This window comes from Gymnoscopelus microlampas (assembly GCF_963454915.1).
Source record: "Gymnoscopelus microlampas genome assembly, chromosome: 10".
Lineage (NCBI taxonomy): Eukaryota > Metazoa > Chordata > Actinopteri > Myctophiformes > Myctophidae > Gymnoscopelus > Gymnoscopelus microlampas.
Window position 1 is genome coordinate 4790232 of NC_139947.1, and position 23154 is coordinate 4813385.

Genomic DNA, 23154 nt, shown 5'->3' on the forward strand with positions numbered 1-23154 from the left:
TCTACAGTACAGTATTAATACTTTTACTTAAGTAAAACATTTGAGTACTTTTCCCACCCCTGGATACTTTTCTCTCGTTTCTGTTCTTGTTTCTGTTTTTATCCTACATTTAGAGTAGCCTATTATGTTTTTTTTTACCAATTTAGTTGTCAATTAATCGTACCCTACTGGCTCCTGTCAGCGGGAAGGAGTACGACGGAGGCGCTACCTCCCTCCTCCCACTGAGGGCTCCTCGCTGGCAGGTACAAAGCCCTGTGCAAATACTTGATGCCATAAATGTACAAACATGTTAACAAAGACAGTGCAAACATGTAGCTTAGCCACTTAACCCATTAAGACCGGAGAACGCGTCTGTGTAACCACATAAGCCATTATCTTATATATACTTTGGCTATTCAAAAATAGCAGATCTACAAGCTCATAGCGCGGCACCGAGTGCCGCGCTATGAGCTTGTAGATCTGCTATTTTTGAAAAATCGTGAAAATGTGCAAATATTTGAATATATATATTTTTTAAAGTGTTTTTTTTTTTTTTACTTAAATCTTTGCTTCTGGGGGGACCCTGGCGGGTCCTTGGCATGACATAGCAGATCTACAAGCTCATAGCGCTATGAGCTTGTAGATTTTATAGCCAAAGAAATTTTAAAATGACACAGATGCGTTCCCGGTCTTAAAGGGTTAAGCCCTCTTTTGTCGGAGCGACGTGCTGCACCAAAAAAAACAGCCAATCTACAAGCTCACAATGCGTCGCGTGTAGATCGGCTGTTTTCGCTAATTTGGGGGGAAATGTCGGGAAAGTTTTTCCCGCCCTATAATGACACATGCCCAAAAATAGGGACTGGGCCAGGTTGAAAAGTGGTTAACCCCTTAAGACCGGGAACACATCGGTGTCATTTTAAGATTTCATGTGTGCAAATATTTGAATACATAGATTTTTCATTGCGAAAATGCTTTACTCAAATCTTTGCTTCTGGGGGGTCCAACTTTTCCATGTCAAGGACAACCCAAAATGATATGTATTTGGCCATGGACCCCCCCCCCCCCCCCCCATCTCAAAATATGTTGTTCCAGGGACCCCTAAAAGCAAAGATTTGAGTAAAAAAACGTCGCTTTAAAAATATATATATATTCAAAGATTTGCACAAATGTTTTTTCTTTTTTTAAATGGCAAATCTGCTATTTTTGAATAGCCAAAGAAATTTTAAAATGAAAAATATGTTTTTCCAGGGACCCCCACAGAAGCACAGATCGGAAACGATTTGCACAAATTGTCCTCGATCTCCTCCCAAAAATAATGAAAATTGCAGATCTACGAGCTCGTAGCGCTATGAGCTTGTATATCTGCTATTTTTGATATAGCCAAAGAAATCTAAAAAAATGACACAGATGCGTTCCCGGTCTTAATGGGTTAAGAGTAATAATCGAGGCTGGCGGTTTGAGCAAGTCAAGAAAAAGTAATGTGCGTCTGTTCTAACAAGTAGAGGTTCCAGTCTGTAAATGACTAGGCTAACACCCTGTAATCCCGAGGGAGCAGGCCCTGCGTCATTATAACCAGTGACTCACTCACAGCAGCACCAGCAAGGCCCTCATTACATTACATACATACCACCAAATATACACAAACATACACGGCTATACGATCCTGACCTCCTTTCCCAGTAGCCAGCGAGCGACACTTGTCTGGTCTGCACTAATAGGCGTTAAGTCTCGGCACAGAGAGTTGAGGGGGGGGGACAAAACAAGGACATATTTATACTCTGGCAACGAGAGACACATTCCTGGAATGCCGGCATCGACGCATGACATCCCCAGAGTTAATTAATGTGTCGCTATGTGGCCGCCGAGTGTGAATGCACATTTGTTGTGACTGTGAGGCTGAATTGTGTCTCTCTCGCTCTCTCTAAACCTTAAACGACATTGAAGGCTGTGCTTAAAAAAGAAAAAATGACATTAATGTCATCATTTATACCAGCTTGCGGCAAGGTAAACCCCTTACTAGGTTTGTAATAGAAACTGCAGTTTTTTTTCCTCCCAAAATGTTTTATCCCACAATTCTGTAACCATTTCTTTTCACCCGGTGCCAATTTTCTAAGTGATCCTGGGCGCTACACTCCCCCCACCAGCCTAGGGAGCCCAGGGCCGAGCTCATGCCTCCTTCAATGCATGAGATCCAACTGACCTTCTTGTCACCTGACAGGGGGGAGTTTCCCCCGGTAGGACGTAGCGCGTGGAAGGAACACGTTATTGGCTTTTAAAAAGCATGGCTTTTAGTTGTTTAAAGCCATGCCCCTTTTCCCTAAAGCCACGCCCTTTTTCCCTGGCGGGGTATAAAGAAGAAATGAAGGGCACGCCCCTATTTCGGAAGGAAACGCCTACAATCCTCAGAGTGCTCCTGTTCCTAGACCAGCTTTATCAAGATGGTAAAAAAACCTACAATAAATCACAACCCTTTTTTTTTTTTGCTTGTCCATAATGAAGATTAGCCCTGTGTGATTTATAAACATGCAGTCACATGGAAGTGGGCAAAATCCATACACGGTAAAAAAAAATGCCTCTGCTTATTTAACGAAGAGCATACAAAAATGGAATCAAATGGACCTTTATAGTATTTCCCCCAGCCTTAACAAAGGGCACAAATCCATTGCTCCATCTCATTTTTAGCCGACTTCATCTCTTCTACCTTTGGGCTCGATGCCCAGGGTGTTTAACCCCTTAAGACCCAGTTTTTGGAAGAAAAAAAAATAATAATAATTTTTCATGATTTTTCAAAAATAGCCAAAGACATCTAAGGTGACACAGATGCGTTCCAGGTCTCAATGGGTTAAAGAGCTTGATCTAAGCTGTCCAGTGTACTCTGGACGGCTGGGACAGATCCAACTACTCACCCTCTATACTTCCTTATGACAGCACAGGCAATAAAACCAGGAAGAGAGCTGCTTTGTCATAATCACTGACTTATTGTAATATGTAAACCTAGCAGGCCACTTTATTTCATTTACATAAGCCCTATATATTCCGAAAAGCATATCCACAGGGCGTTGCATCGCAAAGCTTTGTGAGCTTGCAGATCATCTGCCATGGGTGGAAATGTTTGAAGATTTACTGGGCACGTCCACAATGACGGGAGGCATGCGTTAATCCGACAGACCTTTTCTCCGACTATGTGGCATCCGCGTGCGGTTAGGGTTAGGGTGCGGGTTTGGTTCGGGTTTACTGTTTAATGTCGGAGCACTGCGCTGTCGGAGGAATGCGCTGTCGGACTAACGTATTGCACCCCACAATGACACGCCCAATACAGGGATGCCAGGTTTGATGATGGGTTAAAAGTCGGCACACCATCAGCTGCATAATAGGCTCTATTCACAGCAGCCATATTATGAAGACATTCACAGGTGTTACCAATGATACTAATGAAGGCTCTGTTTCCATTCTGGTCAAACAGAGTCAGGGTGCTGATGTTGTGCATGTTGGCCCACTGGAAACACTCTGCTACACCAGTGGGTCTAAAGTTGGGGTCCAGGGACCCTCATGGGCTTCCAAATGGCCCCTTACGGGTGTGTAACTCTGAGAGTGTACAAATGGAACCAAATGGACCCTTACGGGTCCATTTGGTTCCATTTGTACACTCTCAGAGTTATGGGGGTCGTGGAAACCACTGTGCTACACTAAATGGAACAGAGCCTTCATTAGTATCATTGGTAACACCTGTGAAGGAAGTGATAATATGGCTGCTGTGCATAGAGCCTATTGCAAATAACAATGTCAAAAATATCAAATATTGGCCAGAGATGCATCGGTTAGGCTCTAGCTGTCACCTGCTTGCTGGGGCTGTGTTTTTGTGTTTTCTATGAATGGAAATTCCATTTCTGTTTGGCGTTTAGGCTTTGAAGTTGCACAGGGCAGATATGACAAATAACCTAAATATACAAATAAATGACGATATGTTATAATAACTTTAAATACTTATAAGAAAACATTAATAGTGGAAATAGCCATGAGCTTGTAGATCGGCTATTTCCACTATGCTTGAATTTTTTTTATTTTTTTTCAACATAGAAACAATTATGACGAAATTGTGCCATTATCTCAAAATAATCTCGATTAGGTGATAGGGTAATCATTGTGACAGGCCTACTGCCTGCCTGCTATGTCCTGTTGGGTGGCACTAGTCTCAGTTGGTTGGCAGGCAGCACTAATACCTCACAGCCAGAAGGTCCTGGGATTGAACCCGCCACCCGGGCACTTTTTCTATTTGTGGGGCTTTGCAAGTTCTCTCATGTTCATGTTCAGTTTCCTCACACTAAAAAGACATGCCTGCTCAAACATTTCTCCTGCCAGCGGCAGGTCCCTGGGCACTGCTCAGTGGCTACACACACTGGCTACACATCAGAGTGAAGTACAACTTTTATTTTATTTTAATCCCACAATGTTTGTAAACCATTTTTTCACCCAGTGCCAATGCCTAAGCTGTAATCCTGGGCGCTACTCTCCCTCTCCCAGCCTAGGGAGAGCCCCGAACTGATCTCATGCCTCCTTTGATGCATGAGGAGCGAGCAGGCCGCTTCTTATCATTTGACAGGGGGGTGTTTCCCCGGTAGGACGTAGCACGTGGAAGGAACACGTTATTCCAACCAGTTCCTTTCCCCTCCATCAGGCGCCCCGGCTGACCAGGGGGAGGCAGTATTGATTACTGCATGTTTTTTTGTGAGGGTACGTACCCTAGGGGACACGGGGAGAACATGCAAACTCCACACAGAAAGGCCCTTTGGCCAAACCCACCTAGGGTATGGGCACTGATGACGCGGAGGAGAACATGCCCCCAGCGCCCACAGCGTCAATCGTACCCAGGACCCTCTAGCTGTGAGGCGACAGCGTTTATAGGTTCTATGCACAGCAGCCATATTGTGAAGACATTCACAGGTGATGCCAATGATACTAATGAAGGCTCTGTTCCATTCTGGTCAGAGTCAGGGTGCTGATGTTATGCATATTGGCCCACTGGAAACACTCTGCTACACCAGAGGGTCTAAAGTTGGGGTCCAGGGACCCTCATGGGCTTCCAAATGGCCCCTTATGGGTGTGTAACTCTCAGAGTTATGGGGGTCAAATGGAACAGAGCCTTCATTAGTATCATTGGTAACACCTGTTAAGGAAGTGATAATATGGCTGCTGTGCATAGAGCCTATTGGGATAAAAAGCAACCCCCCAAAATAATTGAAAATAAATAGGTTTTTCTTTCTTGTGCTTGCTAGAGGAAGTAAATGGTGTTTTGCAGAGCAACGGGTCCACTTGATCATTTCTATGTGCGGCGCCAATGGGTTTATTTTGCTCCCAAGGCTCTCAACATCAATTACAGAACAACAACACGGCTCATCAGATGTTAAGCAAATTGCTTCCCTTGTGAGAAGCAATGTAGTGGCGGCATTCGGGATGCACTCAGCGCCCATCAGCAGGTCTGTGTGTGTGAGAGCAGATCGGATGACGTGTAATGGTTTGTAGCGCAGCTGGTCAAACCACACACTGTTTTCATGTATGCACTCATGGTCATGACATCCATTAGGAACAGCTGCGTCAGCTCTGCTTCCTAACTGTTTTACGGACAACAGGGCTTTGGGATTTGACAGCCTTGATTAATTACTAGTACATGGTTATTTGCTATTTGTTTTGCTCTTTATTTATTTATTTAATATATATATATATAATTGCTGTCAAGCGATACACTTTTTAATCGCGATTAATCGCATGATGTGTGTAGTTAATCACACGATTAATCGCATAATAATCACATATTTTTTATTGGCTCAAACTTGAATGATGAACTGAATTGCAGTGCTTTGTATTGTATACGTAGCCCTAGAATTTGGGGGTTTATCTGACGTTCATAATGATAGAAAGCTCGCCACAGTGTTTTTTGTCCCAAGAGGACCGTTATGAAAATGTTCTACTGTGCCGTATATTGTATTTCCTGTGTTCCTGCGTTCTTTTTTATTTTAGTATCAAGTATCACCTTGTTGTATATTGTATTAATGCTGTGAGTTTCTACCTGTATGAGCGAGCGAAAAATAAACCCACTTCATTCCTGTGCCGTCGTTGGGCCAAGGATAGGCAGAGTGCCAAAACACCAACATAATCACAGTTGTGCTGATATTATGCAGTGTAGGACTATTAGGATAGGATAGTTTATTAAATCCTCTGGGGGGAAATTCATGGTGTTACTGAAGCAGAGAATGAAGTCTACAACAATGAACAATACATAAACCAAACAACAAAATAGATAGCATTAAACTTTACTCGCTCACACACGCACACACACACACACACACACACACACAGCTCTGTCCTAGTTTACTTGCTTAATTCAACTTACTGTGGTAGTCAGCCGGAGAACCTGGCTGGTCGCTCAGTCTAGGACACACAGCTGGTGACGAGTGACAAATAATTTAGACAAGAAGACACACTTTGGGCCAAAAGGTAGCAAAGAGACAGCCAAGGCAGAAACCCAGGATGGACTGCTTTAGAGACGGAGAAGGACACCAACGTACACTCTGTCAGTTTGTCTGGAAGGACTAGAGTTCTATGCTAATTAGTCAGGCCAGGCTGAGCCTCGGGTTCGTTGAAGAAAAAGAATATAGAGAAGACATTTCAACTGCCCCTAGCGGACAAACGGTAGGGCCGACGGAAATGGCAGTGGATGTGTTGGATGCAGCTCAAAATTAACTTTATTCTGGTATCTAGTTTGCCGCCCAACCTTCCTAGCCCGTGTTATTAAAGGAGGAGTTCACCCAAAAAATGACTTATTTTCTATCAATTACACACCCCATGAAGCCTTGAATTCATGGATTATTTTTTGTTTTTGTGGCATTCCTAAGCCAAGAATTTGATGTGTATTTCCAGTAGGAGACACAAATAATCTACTTTGTGTCTCCTTCCGAATACATTAGCCGGTAGGAGACAGGAATCAAATTATTAGCTTAGGAATGCGACAAAAACAAAAAAGAATCCATGGATTCAAGGCTTCATGGGGTGTGCAATTGATAGAAAATAAGTCATTTTTTGGGTGAACTACTCCTTTAAAGAAAAACGGGCAACAATGGCTAAAACTCAATGGAAAATCTGCTCAGTTCAAAGCGTGCTGGATGCGTGACTTTGAGGACATTAAGGACATGATGACACCTTTTCGGGTTTTGAGGCCTAAAAGTATGGTAATTGTTCGGGCCGAGCAGAGCCTCGGGCCGGCCCCTTAGGGCCGGGCCTTAATGTTCAGGCCCGTTGAGAACTCTAGGAAGGACACAAACATACATGTAGTCAGTTTGTGGGTCAGTTTGTGGGTAAATAACTGGGAAAAGGACACCAACATACGTGCTGTCAGTTTGTTGACAAGGCTGTTTCAGCAGCACACATACTTGTCAGGAAGAGAAACACACTTCAAAAACGCCTCACAAAACCAGAAAAACCACCTTCAACCGCAACCACAACAACAAAAGACAAGTTATAAAAAAAGCAGCAAAGAGCACACGGCCTTGACAGATATTAAACACTTTAACGTAGTCCTCCATTTGGTCGTTTAAATAGAACTGGCAGGAAAAATTATCCAAGTATGAACAACTCATAACTCTAACGTTGTCAAAAGTCTGCAGAGAGGTGGCTCGTGGCTGTGTGATCAGGAAAGGCCAGCTACAGTGTAAGGTTACAGGGGCCCAACAGGGTCCAGAACTATACATCTTTTTTTTCTTTTTAACATTGGAACATTCATTCATTTTTAATAATCAAATATAGAGTCTACTATCGAATTTCCGCTGACAACCCAGACAGACAGACACAAAAGCTTTCTGTTTCTTTCCTCTTCCGGCAAGCCTTACACCAACATTGTTTTATGAATCATTTTGTTCATTGAACAATAGTTTGTTCATAGAACTAACGTTTCTTACGTAAGCACTGTCGCAACGCTACTGATAAACAGACGGGCTCAGGAGGACTATTCCCACAGTCAACACCAAAAGGAAAAAGTTAAATGACTGGGTTTGCATGTGAATGGAAAAAAGGGGGTTTAAATATGAATCAGGGTTAAGAATTCATTAGTTCTTCCCATGATACACACAGTAAGCTCTGCTCTGGCTCATCCTTAGGAATCCTAGCTGCTGTGTTGACCTTCTTATGAAACACATTTCATCACCCACTGAGTCAGAAGTGATCTCATCAATGGAAGTGACAAGCAAGAGTGTGTAATACCATGCTGGATGACTCACAGTCTGTGGATGGTGCTCCACACACACACACACACACGTGGAATCTGCTAGAGGAATACAATGAGCATAACCGTTATGGCTATGGAACATTTTATTAACATATTTTGTTCCAGGGATTTGAGGAGATTTGAGTTACAAATGTTCGCTTTAAAAATATATATATACTCAGAGATTTGCACAACTTTTCACGATTTTTTCAAAAATAGCATATCTAAAAGCTCATAGCTGCTATTTTTGAATAGCCAAAGAAATCAAAAAATTACAAGAGACGTGTTCCCGGATTGAATGGGTTAATCTGATGACACCCATCAAGCGAGGAAAGAATTTAGTTCATTTCGAGCGTCTAAACGAACACAAGTGGCCCGCGTTAAAGGGAGGGAACCGGGCGGGGAGGGTGATATTTGTCACCGTCTGTACGCACTCCTACGGGGGGGGGGGTGAGTAGGACGAAGGCTCTGTCTACATCCTCCCCCAGTGAGGGCCCCTGACTGGATGGATGCAAATTGACTAAATTCGGTAGAAAAAAGGGTAGAAAAGGCAAAAGACAAAAACAAATAATATATATAAAATTTCACCCAACAAATAGCTACACCACCATGTAGGTTGTAGGCTAACATGAATTGTTACCATAGACAGTAAAAAGTATGGACAAAGTTACGCCCATAGACTCTACAAACCGTATATGAAGCCAATTTTTCAACGATTTCAAACACGCCATCTTTCTATATCCTATGCACTCGGAAATTAATGCTATTGGGTTGGGACCAGAGTTGGGGTGGGGAATGAATGCTATTGGTTGTGTAGCTTGTCAATCATAAAATAAATGGGACCATAATTTACCAAAACGCATTTCATGGTGATTGAAAGAAGCCTTTAAACTAGCGACTGGAAGCATATAGTATTTATGACAATGATTATTAAAGGTAATAAAATCAAGTGTAAAGTTCGGCAAAAACCCATCCGCTTGAATGGAAGTTAAATTACTTCTGACACCAGCAGAGGTAAAACAGGGAGGGCATTCATATGAACTGTCTCTTCCTATACAGCCTCAATTTACAACTCAGAAGCTGGCCCCTTGGTTGTTACACCATCATAAAGCCTGGGCTAAATAGCTTCAATCACATGACGTAACAGAAAGAGTCTCCTATTGCACACCTACTTACATGGACAGGTGCGTAGGAAAGAAAATCAAGATCAGATACCTGATGAAGGTCAGCTGGACCGAAACTACTGTTCTAATCTGTACTCAATAAAGTGACACTGAAGTACGTATTCATAAAGTGAATACTTCAACCACAAGACCAAAATAAGAACAGCTGTTTATAATGATTAATCTTTTGTTTGTGTGCTAATAATCTCTTAACATAAGAATTACAAGTGAGCAGCCACATCTGGTCAGAGATGTGTACAGTAGTGTTGATTTCGACAGCAAATTTTGATTCAGTTTTAGTCATAGTCTTTTGAATGAAATTCCATTTAGTTTTAGTCATATTTTAGTAATGTTTGACTCTTAGTCTAGTTTTAGTCGACTAAATCTAAGATTATGGTCGACAAAATTTACAGTTGATTTAGTCGACTAAAATGTATTTTGGCGGTGCCTTGATAGCGTCGTAATGGCTGATTTTACACTCGGTTGCATGCTGAAAATAGCCGATTGATGTGAGCTTGTAGATCGGCTATTTTCAGAGCGCAACAAAACATAAAATGACTTGTCTTTTAGTTCTACTGGATCTCTTCTCCACTCGTCCCTCAACAGTTTAGTCTAATTTTTATTTGTTGACCAATATATTTAGTCTCAGTTTTAGTCATCGTAGCTTAGTTTTTATTTAGTTTTCGTCAGTGAAAAGAGGTAGTCGACAAACGTTTTTCGTCGTAGTTTTAGTCAACAAAATCAACACTGGTGTACAGTACCTTTGGCTAAAAGCTTTCTTTGAAGAATCACAACTGCATGCAAAGCACTGGCCTTAAGTATCAAGTGGGTAGTGAACTAATAAATTATGGATGGTATCCTCAGGTCTTAACACATGCTAGCTAACGTCACTGCGTCAGAGAGTGAGATACAGAGGGTGCAATGTGTTCCAAGATTAGTCTCCGCACTGGAAATGGTTATCTGTCAAATTAAAGCCCAAATAATTTAGCTTTTGTGGACATGGGTGTAATGAAATGACTACAGTTTCCAATTTAAATGTACAAGAACGGAACAGAAAGTGGAAATGTTTGGAAAAGTCAGCTGATATCTTTGCTTGCATGGTGGTTAGCTGGGTTCTGACACGCTACAGCAAAAATAACAGCATCAACCGTAAGGTGACAGCGTGTGAAATGTTCAACGTTATCAACATTTTCACCACCCTAGTGCTGGCAATGATCACATGGTCCTTTGAGACAAGTGTACAGCTGTTAATTTGTGTAGAGAGATGGGGTGATAAATGTCATTTTCCCATCTCTTTTGTACATACAGTGTGTATTTGTTGATGGCATGTATTATTGTGTACATTTTCTATACTATGTTGATGCATTGATTGAATAGGACCACAATGGAAACAAGTCCCCAGGACTTTTTTTGTGTTTTAGCTTTAAAAAGGGATAATTCACCCAAAACATAACTTTTTTTCCTATCGACTAGTCACCCCATTTTTTGTCGCATTCCTAAGCCAATAATGTGATGACCAGCGGACCAGTAGGCAGCGGTTCCGGTAGGAGACACAAAGGAGACTCTTTGTGTCTCCTACCGGAACCGCTGCCGGTCAACAAATTATTGGCTTAGGAATGCGAGAAAAAACAAAAAAATATCCATGAATTCAAGTCTCCATGGGGTGACTAATCGATAGGAAAAAAAGTTATTTTGGAGGTGAACTATCCCTTTAATGTCTTACTATACCATGTGCAGTTTACATTTCTGACTAATTAATTATTCAATCAATCAATGAAAATAGAATAAGGGCAAAAGAATTGGGTGACATTTTCCATGGTTTGGAAATTAGAGACATTTTTTTCTTATTGTGTGCGTTTTGTTTTAACATGGATGTTACATCAGTAAAGTCAATAAGACGACCGTTAGAGGTCCAATGCAATGAGAAAATTGCATTTCTCAATTTCATGGTACATTATCTAACAAAGGACCTGCTAATGAAAGCTTACACACAACTATAACTATTTGTGTAAACGTTCAAAGCCTTTTCCATCTGGTTGTCAACTGAATCCCAACAGATTTATAGAAACCTGATCTAGTTTTTAATTGATATGTCGACTAAATAAATCACAGTTTCTCAACTTCAGGTCCTGGGACGACCAGGGGTTCAAATGAGAGACACTTATGGGTCTGTAACTCTGAGAGTGTACAAATGGAACCAAATGGACCCTTACGGGTCTGTAACCGAGAGTGTACAAATGGAACCAAATGGACCCCCAAATGGGTCCAATAAATTACGCAGCACCAATACATTACGTAGCAGTACGACACACATGAACTACAACATACAAAACACTGACCACCTAAAATCCCTAACAAATAGCAAACCATAATTAAAAATACAAATCTAAAGTGCATCACTAGCCTGTAGCTTATTCCATAAAAGGTATTTTCATACTTTCTTTTTTAATAGGACAGTTTAGATTGAGACTGCCTGACACACAGAGGCAGCTCATTCCAAAGAGAAATACGTGTGTGTGTGTGTGTGTGTGTGTGTGTGTGTGTGTGTGTGTGTGTGTGTGTGTGTGTGTGTGTGTGTGTGTGTGTGTGTGTGTATATATAAATAAAATAATTATTGCCACAACCTTTGCTTCTTGGTATTGCATATGCCGGTTGGTTCGCCCTAGTTTCACAGCAATGTACAATCAACTTAACTTGGCATTACTCGTATCGCAGAGATTTTAAATTATTGTGAAATTGTCCTCCGTTATACACTGCATATCCGGTACCAATTAAACCCTCTAGAATTGGTAGAACGCACCTGTACAGAACGTACTTGATACAGTATTTTTTTCACTCTCTAAATCTCTTTGCCAAAAACAGCCGATCTACAAGCTCACAACGCGTTGCGAGCTTTTAGATCGGCTATTTTTGCTCCACCCCAGACTATATGGATGCTGGGGTTCAAATCGTGGTTAATAGAAGTGGCATTTTCAGAGTTTTACGCATATTTCGGTAATATCGCGATAATATCATAAATCGCAATTATTGTGGTCACAATAATCATGACTTGAAATATCCAGCATCTGTGTCACTTTAGATTTCTTTGGCTATTCAAAAATAGCAGTGCCGCGCTATGAGCTTGTAGATCTGCTATTTTTGAAAAATCTTTTTTTTTTTTCAAAAAAAAACTGTTAGGATGAAAAAACATTTTTAAGAATCGACTCAGATCTTAATGGGTTAAAAAGGTTGAGAACCACTTGGCCTCAGTGACGTCAGTTTACCCCCAGCCATGGTTGCGTCCGTGACTCTGTGGTGTTGCTGGGTGCTAAAGATCATAACACTAGATAATTATGTGTTATTATATTTGAATAGTGCAAAGTTCTATAGATGGTCACTCTCGCTCTCACTCACTCACTCCCACAAGTGTTGTAACATAACTGTCCAAAACCACAAAATGATGAAGGGTCTTTCCTCCCTCCTAATACATTCTTATTAACTTATAATCACAGGAATAGCACTGGCAGAATTAATAGCTCACTATATCTTGATTTACAAGATATTGCACATGCAGGAAAGAAAACCAACTCATTTCGAAATAGCAAATAATCTACTATGTTGATGCTCACCTTGCAATGATAAATCCAACATCTACACTGTCCTGAACAGGATATTATGATACCTTTAACGTTACTATGCAAGCTGATGTAGCCTATACTGTATGTAAGCAGGCCAGGGTGTATTATTTAAGCCTAATTTAATGCCACTCAGAATTATATCCAAGACCCAATTTATGAATTACAAAAAAACACTCAAAATTCAGCGTCAAATGTTGTACCCTAAATATGGGTTCCTTATTAAAAAACAAATCTGCTCTCTGCTCTCAGTGTATAAGGGGAGATTTATTTTCTCAGAATTATATTCCAAGACCAATTTATGAATTACCCCCCAAAAAAGCACACAACACCACCAATAATTCAGAATTCGGGGTCAATTTCTAAACCCTAAATATGGGTTCCTTATTTAAAAAAAAAAATCTGCTCTCAGTGTATAAGGGATGATTTCTTTTCTCAGGATTATATTCAAGACCAAGACCAAAAAACAGAAAAAAAACAAAGAATGCAACAACACCAATAATTCAAGACTCGGGGGGAAAAAATTAAACCCCTAAATATGGGTTCCTTATTGAAATAAATAAATACATCTTCACTCACAGTGTATAATATGGGGAGATTTCTCCTTTTTGGGGCGTAGCTAGCAACTCCAGGCTAAACCAGAGCTGTGTTGTAACAACCAACACGTTTTTTAATCAGAGCTAAAAAACGTTAGCGAAGATTAACTAACAGTACACTAGCCGTGTGCTAATGGAGGTGAACGGTAACGGCTAGCATTAACTAGCATTAATAACAGGAGTTCATTATTCCCCCATACGCGTGTTAATAGCAACGATAGTAAACGTTGCATGGTCACTAAAAAAGCCATAAATCTGTCAAAATGTACAGCAAAACTTTGTGATACAGCTTTAAAATATGATTTACAAAAATGATATATTATTGATAAGTATACAAATAGTATACTGTTAAGATCATATCTTTTGTTTTGTGGCTGGTTAAACCACAAATAACAGAATCACCACACACCACCAGTCCCAGCTTTTAGCTTTAGCTATAGCCGGAAAAAAGCACTGATCTACAAGTTGTCAACGCGTGGCAGGGCGACGCGTTGACAGCTTGTAGATCAGCTCTTTTTTCTCGGCCAACACTCGCCTCGCCTCGCGCATTTTAAGGGGCGATTCCTCTCGCCGCTCGCGCCGCTCTCCTCCATCCACGTTAGCGTCGCGTTATTATCATTAGCCCGTTTTAGCGTGTTTTATCCACACAAAATACACATTACATACGGATATATCGATTCAAAACGCCGTTAAGGAGACACACAAAGCGAAATAAAATGGGTTTATGGGGTTTAAAAACCACCTTACTGTGTCAAAGAGATAAAATCCCGTTGTTCTTCCTTCCATAGACTGAGCAAGCCTGGTCTGTGTGAGAGCGAAATGAACACGCCCTTCACCATGACGCTGGGCCACGCCTACTCGCACGCCAATTGGACGGTTGGAACGTCGCTCTTCGGATGAAGACGAACGCGATTGGTTCGGAGCTTAAAATATTCCTCCTGCGTCATCCCTAGCCACCAACCGAGGCGTTTACTACTTCCTTTTGGGGGTTCCTATTCACTATTGGGTTCCGGCCACATCCGGCCCCCAAGCCTAGAAACCCGCCCCTACTACTACTGTATCCGGTGGGGGTTTTTTTCTTCCACGTCCACAATATTACATGAGTTCCTCGTTTCCGTATCCGCTTGCTGAGAGCCACACGCCACCGGGAACACCCCAGATGACAGCAAAGTGTCAATTTAAAGACTTTTAAGACCTTTTTAATTACTTATAAAAGAAAGAAAGAAAGAAAAGAAAAAGACCATTACTGCATCAAAAGTCACCAACAAACTATACAATAAAAACTGGTCAAACATTAGACAAATTGTCAAATAATATAAGTCAATGATACAAAATGACAGATGTACAAGCTCACAACGCCTCGTGTTTCGAGGCGTTGTGAGCTTATCTGCTAAATTCACAATATTTATCTGTGGAACCGAGTCAAAACTAAATTGAATGTCTCAACTCCTACAATTCCAAGTGCTTGTCAGGGCGGGGGGTCCCCAGTTCAAATATGATTATTTTGGGGTCTCGCAGGCTTAAAAGGTTGAGAACCACAACCAGTGCTCCTGACTGCGGAACCTCTATGACTACGTTGATGTTGATTGTCAATGTGAGATTGTGCGTCATGTTTAGGTTAACTTATTTCTTTTCATTTCGATATATTTTATTCATGTTAAAGCTGATAGAAATAAAAGAAACAGACGTTTATTTGAATAAAAGTAAAACACTCCATCTGTCTGTTATATTGAGGTTGTGCAGGTGGTTCTGGAAGCCGATTCTTAAGTCATGAGTAACATATTTCTTTCTCTTTTTATGTTTACTACAAATTCGTTCTAACTATTTCAAAAATATTTCTACAAATAAATAAAAATAAATCTAAAATCTAACATTTTCAGCAATACCCATTTTCTTTTTTTTACGTAATACTTTTAAACATAAAATGAAAGAAATTATATAAATAAAATAAAATAAAAACTTTTAAGGAGTAGTGAAAAAGCAAATCTGTTGTGAGCTTTGTCTCTTTTCACTAGTTTGGGTCCTGACTCCCAAGACATCACATTTCTCCTTTTTGTGTCTCGAGCTAAAATGTTTGGGAACCACTGCGATACAGCAATGATTAATATATTATCACAATGCAGAGCTTTTTAACAAAAATACTTATACTGTCTTTTCAAAAACATATCACTTACACGCCCTTTGTGAATGCAAAAGGCAGAGAACATGTGCATTATGTATTGAGAATAGCTGCTCTAGTGTTCATATTGCAGGTCTATTCATCCTGTACATCCTCAGGGCCTGGCCGTTTGTCAGTTAAACCACATCAGTGTCTCTGAAAAGATGATTCAACCGCAGCAAGTGAAAGGGCAAGAAAGGTTAGAGTGGGAGTCTGAACAGCAGGCTTTTGTATGAATGAACGAATGAATGAATGAATGAATGAATGAATGCAGTTTTGTAGCTGAAGTCTGGAGACCAGAACATTGCCCCAGGCAGAGGGGCTTTAGCCTCCATTATCAGTGGTGGGAAAAGTACTAAATATTTTTTACTTAAGTAAAAGTATCAATATTGCAATGTAGAAATACTAGAAGTAAAAGTCCGGAATTCTAAATTTACTTGAGTAAAAGAACAAAAGTATTGGTATCAAAATGTACTTAAAGTACCAAAAGTAGAAAGTACTCATTATGCAGAATGTTCCATTTCACGAACAAGTTTTCAAAATGTATACATTAAATTGTATAAAAATCTTTTGAAAATAGCCGATCTACAAGCTTACAATGCGTCGCATCGCGACGCATTGTGAGCTTGTAGATCGGCTATTTTCAAATGGCCGAAATGTATATAGGGCTGAAGTGGTTAATGTATGTTTTGTGATAATAATCAAAATCTACAAAGTAACTAGTAACTAAAGTTTTCAAATAATTGTAGTGGAGTAAAGGTACCATATTTACCTCTGAAATGTAGTGGAGTAGAAGTAAAATAACTGAAAATTGGAAATACTCCAGTAAAGTGAAAATACCTGAAAACTGTAATTAAGTACAGTACTTGAGTAAATGTACTAGTTACTTTAGGACATTGCCCCGGGCAGAGGGGCTTTAGCCTCCATTATTGCCAGTTGAAAGTAGTGAAGTGTTGTTGGTGTATTTTTCATATATCATTCAAACAACTGTACAACACCAGCAAAGATGAAAGCTTCCCTTACCTTCATTTTCCATTACATTTAAAGTAATAACAACATACTGTCAGAAGCATTTATTAATGTTAAAAATACATACTGTATATAAATACATTTCCACTGCCTATACGTCATTTTGGCATGACTGTCGGGGGGCAGACTTTCGCAAAAATAAAAATAGCGTTTAATAGTGTTTAGAAAAGTTGTCAAAAACACATACTGTATGATGAAAATGTACCAGTGAAAGATTATATAAAAATATAAAATATAAACCCCCACACGGGTCGAAATACCGGTCGACGTCCCTTCCGTTTTTTAATAGTATTTTAATGTGTATGTTCTGACACATTAAAGGCCTTTTAACGTTGATCCTGGAGTTCACCTCAGGGCTTCCTTTCATCTATGATCTGTTACTGACTGTGTGAGAACCTACGAGTTCTCACCTTCTCAACTCTAAAGCCTAATTATAATGAACTAGGCCATACCCGTGGGGGGATATGCGCACTTGATTTGGCAACCCGGGAGCCAGCGAACACAAAAACGCTAATAAACAGCTGACATTTGGGGAAAGGGAAAAACGGGCCTCGCTGTTCCGTGCACATGGTAATGGTGAATGTCTGTGTGCAAATTCAGATCAATTGCTCCAGGCACTGAACCGTCGAAATTATAGGAGGATGCTTTAGAGCCGACCTACAAGCTCACCACGTAGTATAACAAAGCATGAATTGCGCTCAATTGAGAGCACTCGGGTTGCCTTTGCTCTTTTATAACTTTTGTTTAATTGAAAAAGACAAATACACAGTGTGACTTTTAAGTTTCCAGAAATGGGTGTTTGAAAACAAGAAGCATCTACCACGTACATGGGCAACTGGCGGCTCGGGGGCCACATGTGGCGCCCACCTTCACTTAATGTGGCCCGCAAGTTAATATCGGAATACTGATATATTATTGATTTCAGCTGTTACAATTCCAAACATGCAAACATGACCCGCTTTAATTACTTCAGTCTATATTATAGTAGCTTAATGACTAGTATTACAATTCTATTGTCTTTTTTTATGTCCAATGTATCTGTATTTAAGTTAACATAAGTATAACTAAATGCATTTGAAATTAAATAAAAATGTTACTTTTCAGGATTCCAATTCAATAATAGCAAAAATAGCAGATCTACAAGCTCGCACTGCGACAGGTTTTGAGCTTGTAGATCTGCTATTTTTGCTACTTTTGTGTGACAGAATGGCGAAAAAAAAGTTAAAGGGTCTACACCATGAATTTTAACTTTTTCTTCTTTTTTGTTTGTTTTTGGTCTCCCCTACCTCTCTTCTATCCTCAAAAATACCCCAGTTTGAACACTCAGGCTTTCACAGCAAATCTGGGCTTTTCTGTAAATTGGTCTAAAAAAATCGTTTAAAAAAAAAAAAAAATCTTATTATTTTTTTTTACTTTTTCCACACAGAACCAGGAGATAACATGCATACAAACTGGCTCAATAGCGCCCCGTGCCAAACAGGACAATGTGGTATTGCAGGTGAAAGTGCTTTATAAGCCAGAGAGAAGTTAGTTGGAATGAGTAGCCTATATCTGAGGCTTGATTTAGGCTCAAACCCTTTGAAAAACGTTTGAGGGACATAGACAATATGATATTAAATATTATTATTATTTTTTAAATTCATGGTGTGTAGACCCTTTAAAATACGGAGAGAAAGTATATGCAATGTGGCCCTCTGGAGTGAGTGTGGAAATATAGTGGCCCTCTCCATCATCAAAGTTGCCCACTGCTGACAACCTTTGTAAAAAATATTTTGAAAACAGCCCAGAAACTAAAATAAGGCTTTTATGTTTAAAACCCCTGGAACCCCCCTCAAAGAGCCCTGGGGGTCCTCGGACCCCACTTTAAGAACCAGTGTTACTTACAGCCACCACATCAAAGTCTCTGGAGCCTTCAGTGCATCCTGGGAATTACCATGATCCATGTGCCCTACCCTTTTTTCTTTTCTATTGATTTTTCAGTTTTTCATAAACAACACAAGACACAGACAAAGGGAGGAGAGAGAGAGAGAGAGAGAGAGAGAGAGAGAGAGAGAGAGAGAGAGAGAGAGAGAGAGAGAGAGAATCCATCTCCACACAGTACACACCACCAGTCAGTTGTTCAATAAATAACATATCAACCATTTGTGCCTCATTCTGTAATACTCACAGCTGCAGATTTATTGAGGTTATGCTCACTCAACACCAGCAGATGTCTGGGGGCATGTGGTGAGGATCAGTAATCATTATGCAGAATGCCCATTTCATATATCATGTTATCGGACCGTACTTATTGATCATTAATGTGTTGCTGGGTAGCTTAACCTTATTGAAAATATATAATAATTCATACTGGCTCATTTATATTAATAATCAGTAGGTGTACTACTGATTATTACTGATAATAGTGCAGTAAAACTTACATATTTGCCTCTTGAGATGAAGTAGTAACATTTAAATATTCAAGTAAAGGAAATACCTCAAATAAATACCTAGTAATAAATACCTCAGTAGGCCTACCTCAAAATCGTACAGTAGGCTAACCTGGGTAAATAATTACTTTCCACTACTGGAAACAAAATGATTAAGAATAGGCTTCCAGAACCACCTGCACACCCAATATAACATAATAATAATACATAATCGTTGCTGTCTGGCAGAAACCAGCTAACTCCATTTTTCCGCTTTTCCACCACCAAAGGGGGGTGGAGTTAGCTGGCTTTGCTGACGTGACTTTCAGTGATTTTTGGCCCCCCCCCCCCCCCCCCCTAAAACATAATCATCAGATATTATGGTTATACTAGGAGGAAGATTTTTTTCAAAAAAGTGTACAGAAATTGTTAAAATTAGGTTTTTATGTGGACACGCCTCCAGTTCATTAAGTATACCTGGTTCTCACCTTAGCACCTCCTCCACCATCTTAGCACCACCCACCTGTCCTAGTCCCTCCTCCTCCTCATGCCCACTCCTGTTGTGTTATGATAATGAGGGGGAGGGTATAATTTGACTGTGTCATTAAAGTGCTGTTTTTATATTGGCACGTTTGACCCTCAAGATGTCAGCCTCCAGGAAGAAACTCAAAATAGTCAGAGAAGACATAAAATACCATAAAAACACCACCAGGGGGCTTAATGAAGTTCTATCAACCTCATAGACACATGAAAAACAGAACAAGTGCAAAACCATGGCATCACCTCTTTAACATATTGTCTTTCTTTGTTGTTCTTATGTTATTCATATGTGTGTAATCTCCGCATCATTGTAAATGAGGATCTCCCTCAATGATCGCTCCGAGAATTTTAAATAAAGTGTTTTTTTTTACTCACTGGAGCAGTATAAGTGTCCGGTGGCGTTGGGCGGCGGGGAGTCGGAGCTCAGCGAGGCGGTGTCGTCGTCCTGGGAGCATCCCGCCTGGATGGCGCGCAGGTAGCTGTGGCTGCGGGAGCGGAAACACGTGGGAGCGGGCAGGTCCAGGGCCTCCACCGCCTGGGAGCCGGTGCCCTCACAGTACAACACCGGCATGGAGGCCAGCGAGCGCCCGCAGCTCTGCCCGCATACCTGCAACCACATGACGGGAGCCAAGGTTATCATTAGAACCCTGCGCGGGAGTGTTTTTCCGTTGAATTTCTGACCATTCCCGCCCACTCCCGCAATGATTTCATTTCTATACAAGCTCATAGCGCGGCACCGAGTGCCGCGCAACAAGCTTCTAGATCTGCTATTTTTGAAAAATCGTGAAAATGTGTGCAAATCTTTGAATATATATATTTTTAAAGCGAACCGTTTTTAACTCAAACCTTTGCTTCTGGGGGTCCCTGGAACAAAATATTTTGAGATGGGGGTCCGCGGCCAAATACATATCATTTTGGGGGTCCTTGACATGAAAAAGTTTGAGCACCACTGATATAGAAACATACGTATTTCAGAATACTGTTGAGATTTAGGAGACATGTAGAATTTTAATCAATGGGTTAATTTCTGTCCGCCGCTCCCTCACACAACAAAGAAATATAATGTAATTTAGTCCCGCGGTACTATATGCGTCCTGCGGCTTCAATATATATTTCCATTGAGATCCAAAAACAGTACAAAAACAGAATGAGATAGTGAGCGGGCGTGCGCAATAGATGGGCTGTTTATTTGTGAGGAGTTGCTCACAGATAGAGGTGAAGTGTTTATATTGCGATGGGACATAATATGATATCAGTATAATATATTGCGACACCGGCACGAGCTGCGCACAGTGCATGGCGTGAGAGAGAGAGAGAGAGAGAGAGAGAGAGAGAGAGAGAGAGAGAGAGAGAGAGCGTGCGTTGTCTGCAGCACGGTATGGGAAATTACTTCTTCTCCTCTGCATGTATAGACATATTTTGCTGAAGTACTTATATAAGCTCTATATTTAGTTTATTGTGGAAGGATGTGGGATTTTGCGGGGCCTGCATTTTTTATTTTGACCGCCTTTTTATTAATCCTGCTCGCGCCCGCAAGATTTGCGTGGGACCTACGGGTACCGCGGGATCCCGCTCCCAATGCAGGGCTCTAGTTAGCGTGATGCTACATACCTGCAACCTGCATGATTATAATTTTTTTGTACATGCCCTAAGAGACATTAAAGACATTTGAACCTTTATCCTTGCTCGTCCAGAGCGTGCATGTAGCAGTAGTGGCTCAGAACCTCTGCCTGATGAGCGAAAGCATAATATATCCCCCGACCAAGGGGGAATTGCCCTTTAGGCTAGTGGTTAAGACGTTGGCTTTCCACGCTGGAGGACCTGAGTTCGAACTCCAGGCGTTATACACACAGAGAGTTCGGCCAGAGCTTCCTTTCATCTATGATGTGTTATTGACTTGGTGAGCACCTCTTCAGCCCCAGGACTGGAGTTGTCACCTTATGAACTCTGAACGAGGGCACTCAGTTTGTCTTTGTTCTTAGAACTATTATTTCACTGTTCTGTCAGAGACGCCGTGTAAAAGGCACAGCTGGCTTGGCGAGGCAGGGTGTGTGACGTATATAAAGTACACAAATCCTGTTTCACGTCAGTTTCTCCTCCAATACATTTCTGATCACAAAAAGCAATAAATTGCTATTTCCACAACCTGACCGACATGGCCCCCGCTGTCATTAAACAAAGAACTCAACGAAAAATACGAACACAATTACCTGTTCTTGCTTCACTGCACTGGCTACCCGTTGCGACCAGAATACGTTTTTCAAATTCTATTGTTTGTTTGTTTGTAAATCACTGAACAGCATTACACCTCCTTACATTACTGACCTTCTGACCCCTTATTCGCCTCGCTGTAATCTCAGATTATTCAAGGCCCCAGGACAAGGCTTATAATAACAGAAGGATGTATGGAGTAGGGCTTTTGGTGTAAGTGCGCCACACATGTGGAATAAACTTCTACTGGAAATTCGGTCCATTTTGCGTCAGTATTTTGCAGTGGTGTAAAGTAAAGTAAAGTAAAGTACACACTAAAGTAAAGTACACTTACTCAAGTACTGTACTTAAGTAAAATGTTGAGTATTTCCAATTGTCAGCACTTTTACTTCTACTCCACTACATCTCAGGGGCAAATATTGTACTTTTACTCCACTACAATTATGTGAAAACTTTAGTTACTAGTTACTGTACTTTGTAGATTTTGATAATTATTACAAAACATACATTAACCACTGTAGATCAGCCATTTTCAAAAGATTTTTAATACTTTTTGAACTTGTGAAATGGGACATTCTGCACAATGAGTACTTTTGGTACTTTAAGTACATTTTGATACCAATACTTTTGTACTTTTACTCAAGTCCATTTTGAAATCCGGACTTTAACTTGTAACTAGTATTTTTACATTGCATTATTGCTACTAAGTAAAACAAATGTAATGCTTTTCCCACCACTGGTGTTTTGTTAAATAAATGCACAGACTAATAGTTGTAAATGTATATAATCTACAGACAATAGCTGTAGAAAAAACAAAAAAACAGTATAGTGTAAGACTAGACGGTAGACGCTGATGCTATTGTGTTACACGTCATGCCTGCAAATCTGCAACGTCGGCATGCTATGTAGCGTAAAATCCCACACAATGCCCTGTGTACACAGTGTGTACACAGCGCGCCTTTTGTTTGTGTAGAAAGGCAAAGCCGGCATTAGAGCCTCAGGAGCCCCGGGGCAGAGCTTCTCAACCGCTTTCATTTCAAGGACCCAGGGTCCTTGAAATGAAAGCGGTTGAGAAGCATATCAAGCCCACGCATAAGGGTCCTGGACCCTTATGCATGGGCTTGATATCGTCTCTGTTGGGTGGAAACCTCATTATGTCCATGTTACTTTTTAGGATTTAAAAAAAAAACTAGCAAATGTAG

General features: G+C 40.7%; 1 protein-coding gene across 1 annotated transcript in view; it reads right to left on the minus strand.

The window, feature by feature from the left end:
• dlgap4a (discs, large homolog-associated protein 4a) overlaps positions 1 to 23154 on the minus strand; it is a gene marked incomplete at its 5' end in the record, with an annotated part of 78176 nt that overhangs the window by 31917 nt on the left and 23105 nt on the right. The window contains one exon of the mRNA XM_084067989.1: positions 20113 to 20348. Within this exon, the coding sequence (XP_083924115.1) occupies positions 20113 to 20348 (236 nt within the window). The remainder of the gene's footprint in view (positions 1 to 20112; positions 20349 to 23154) is intronic.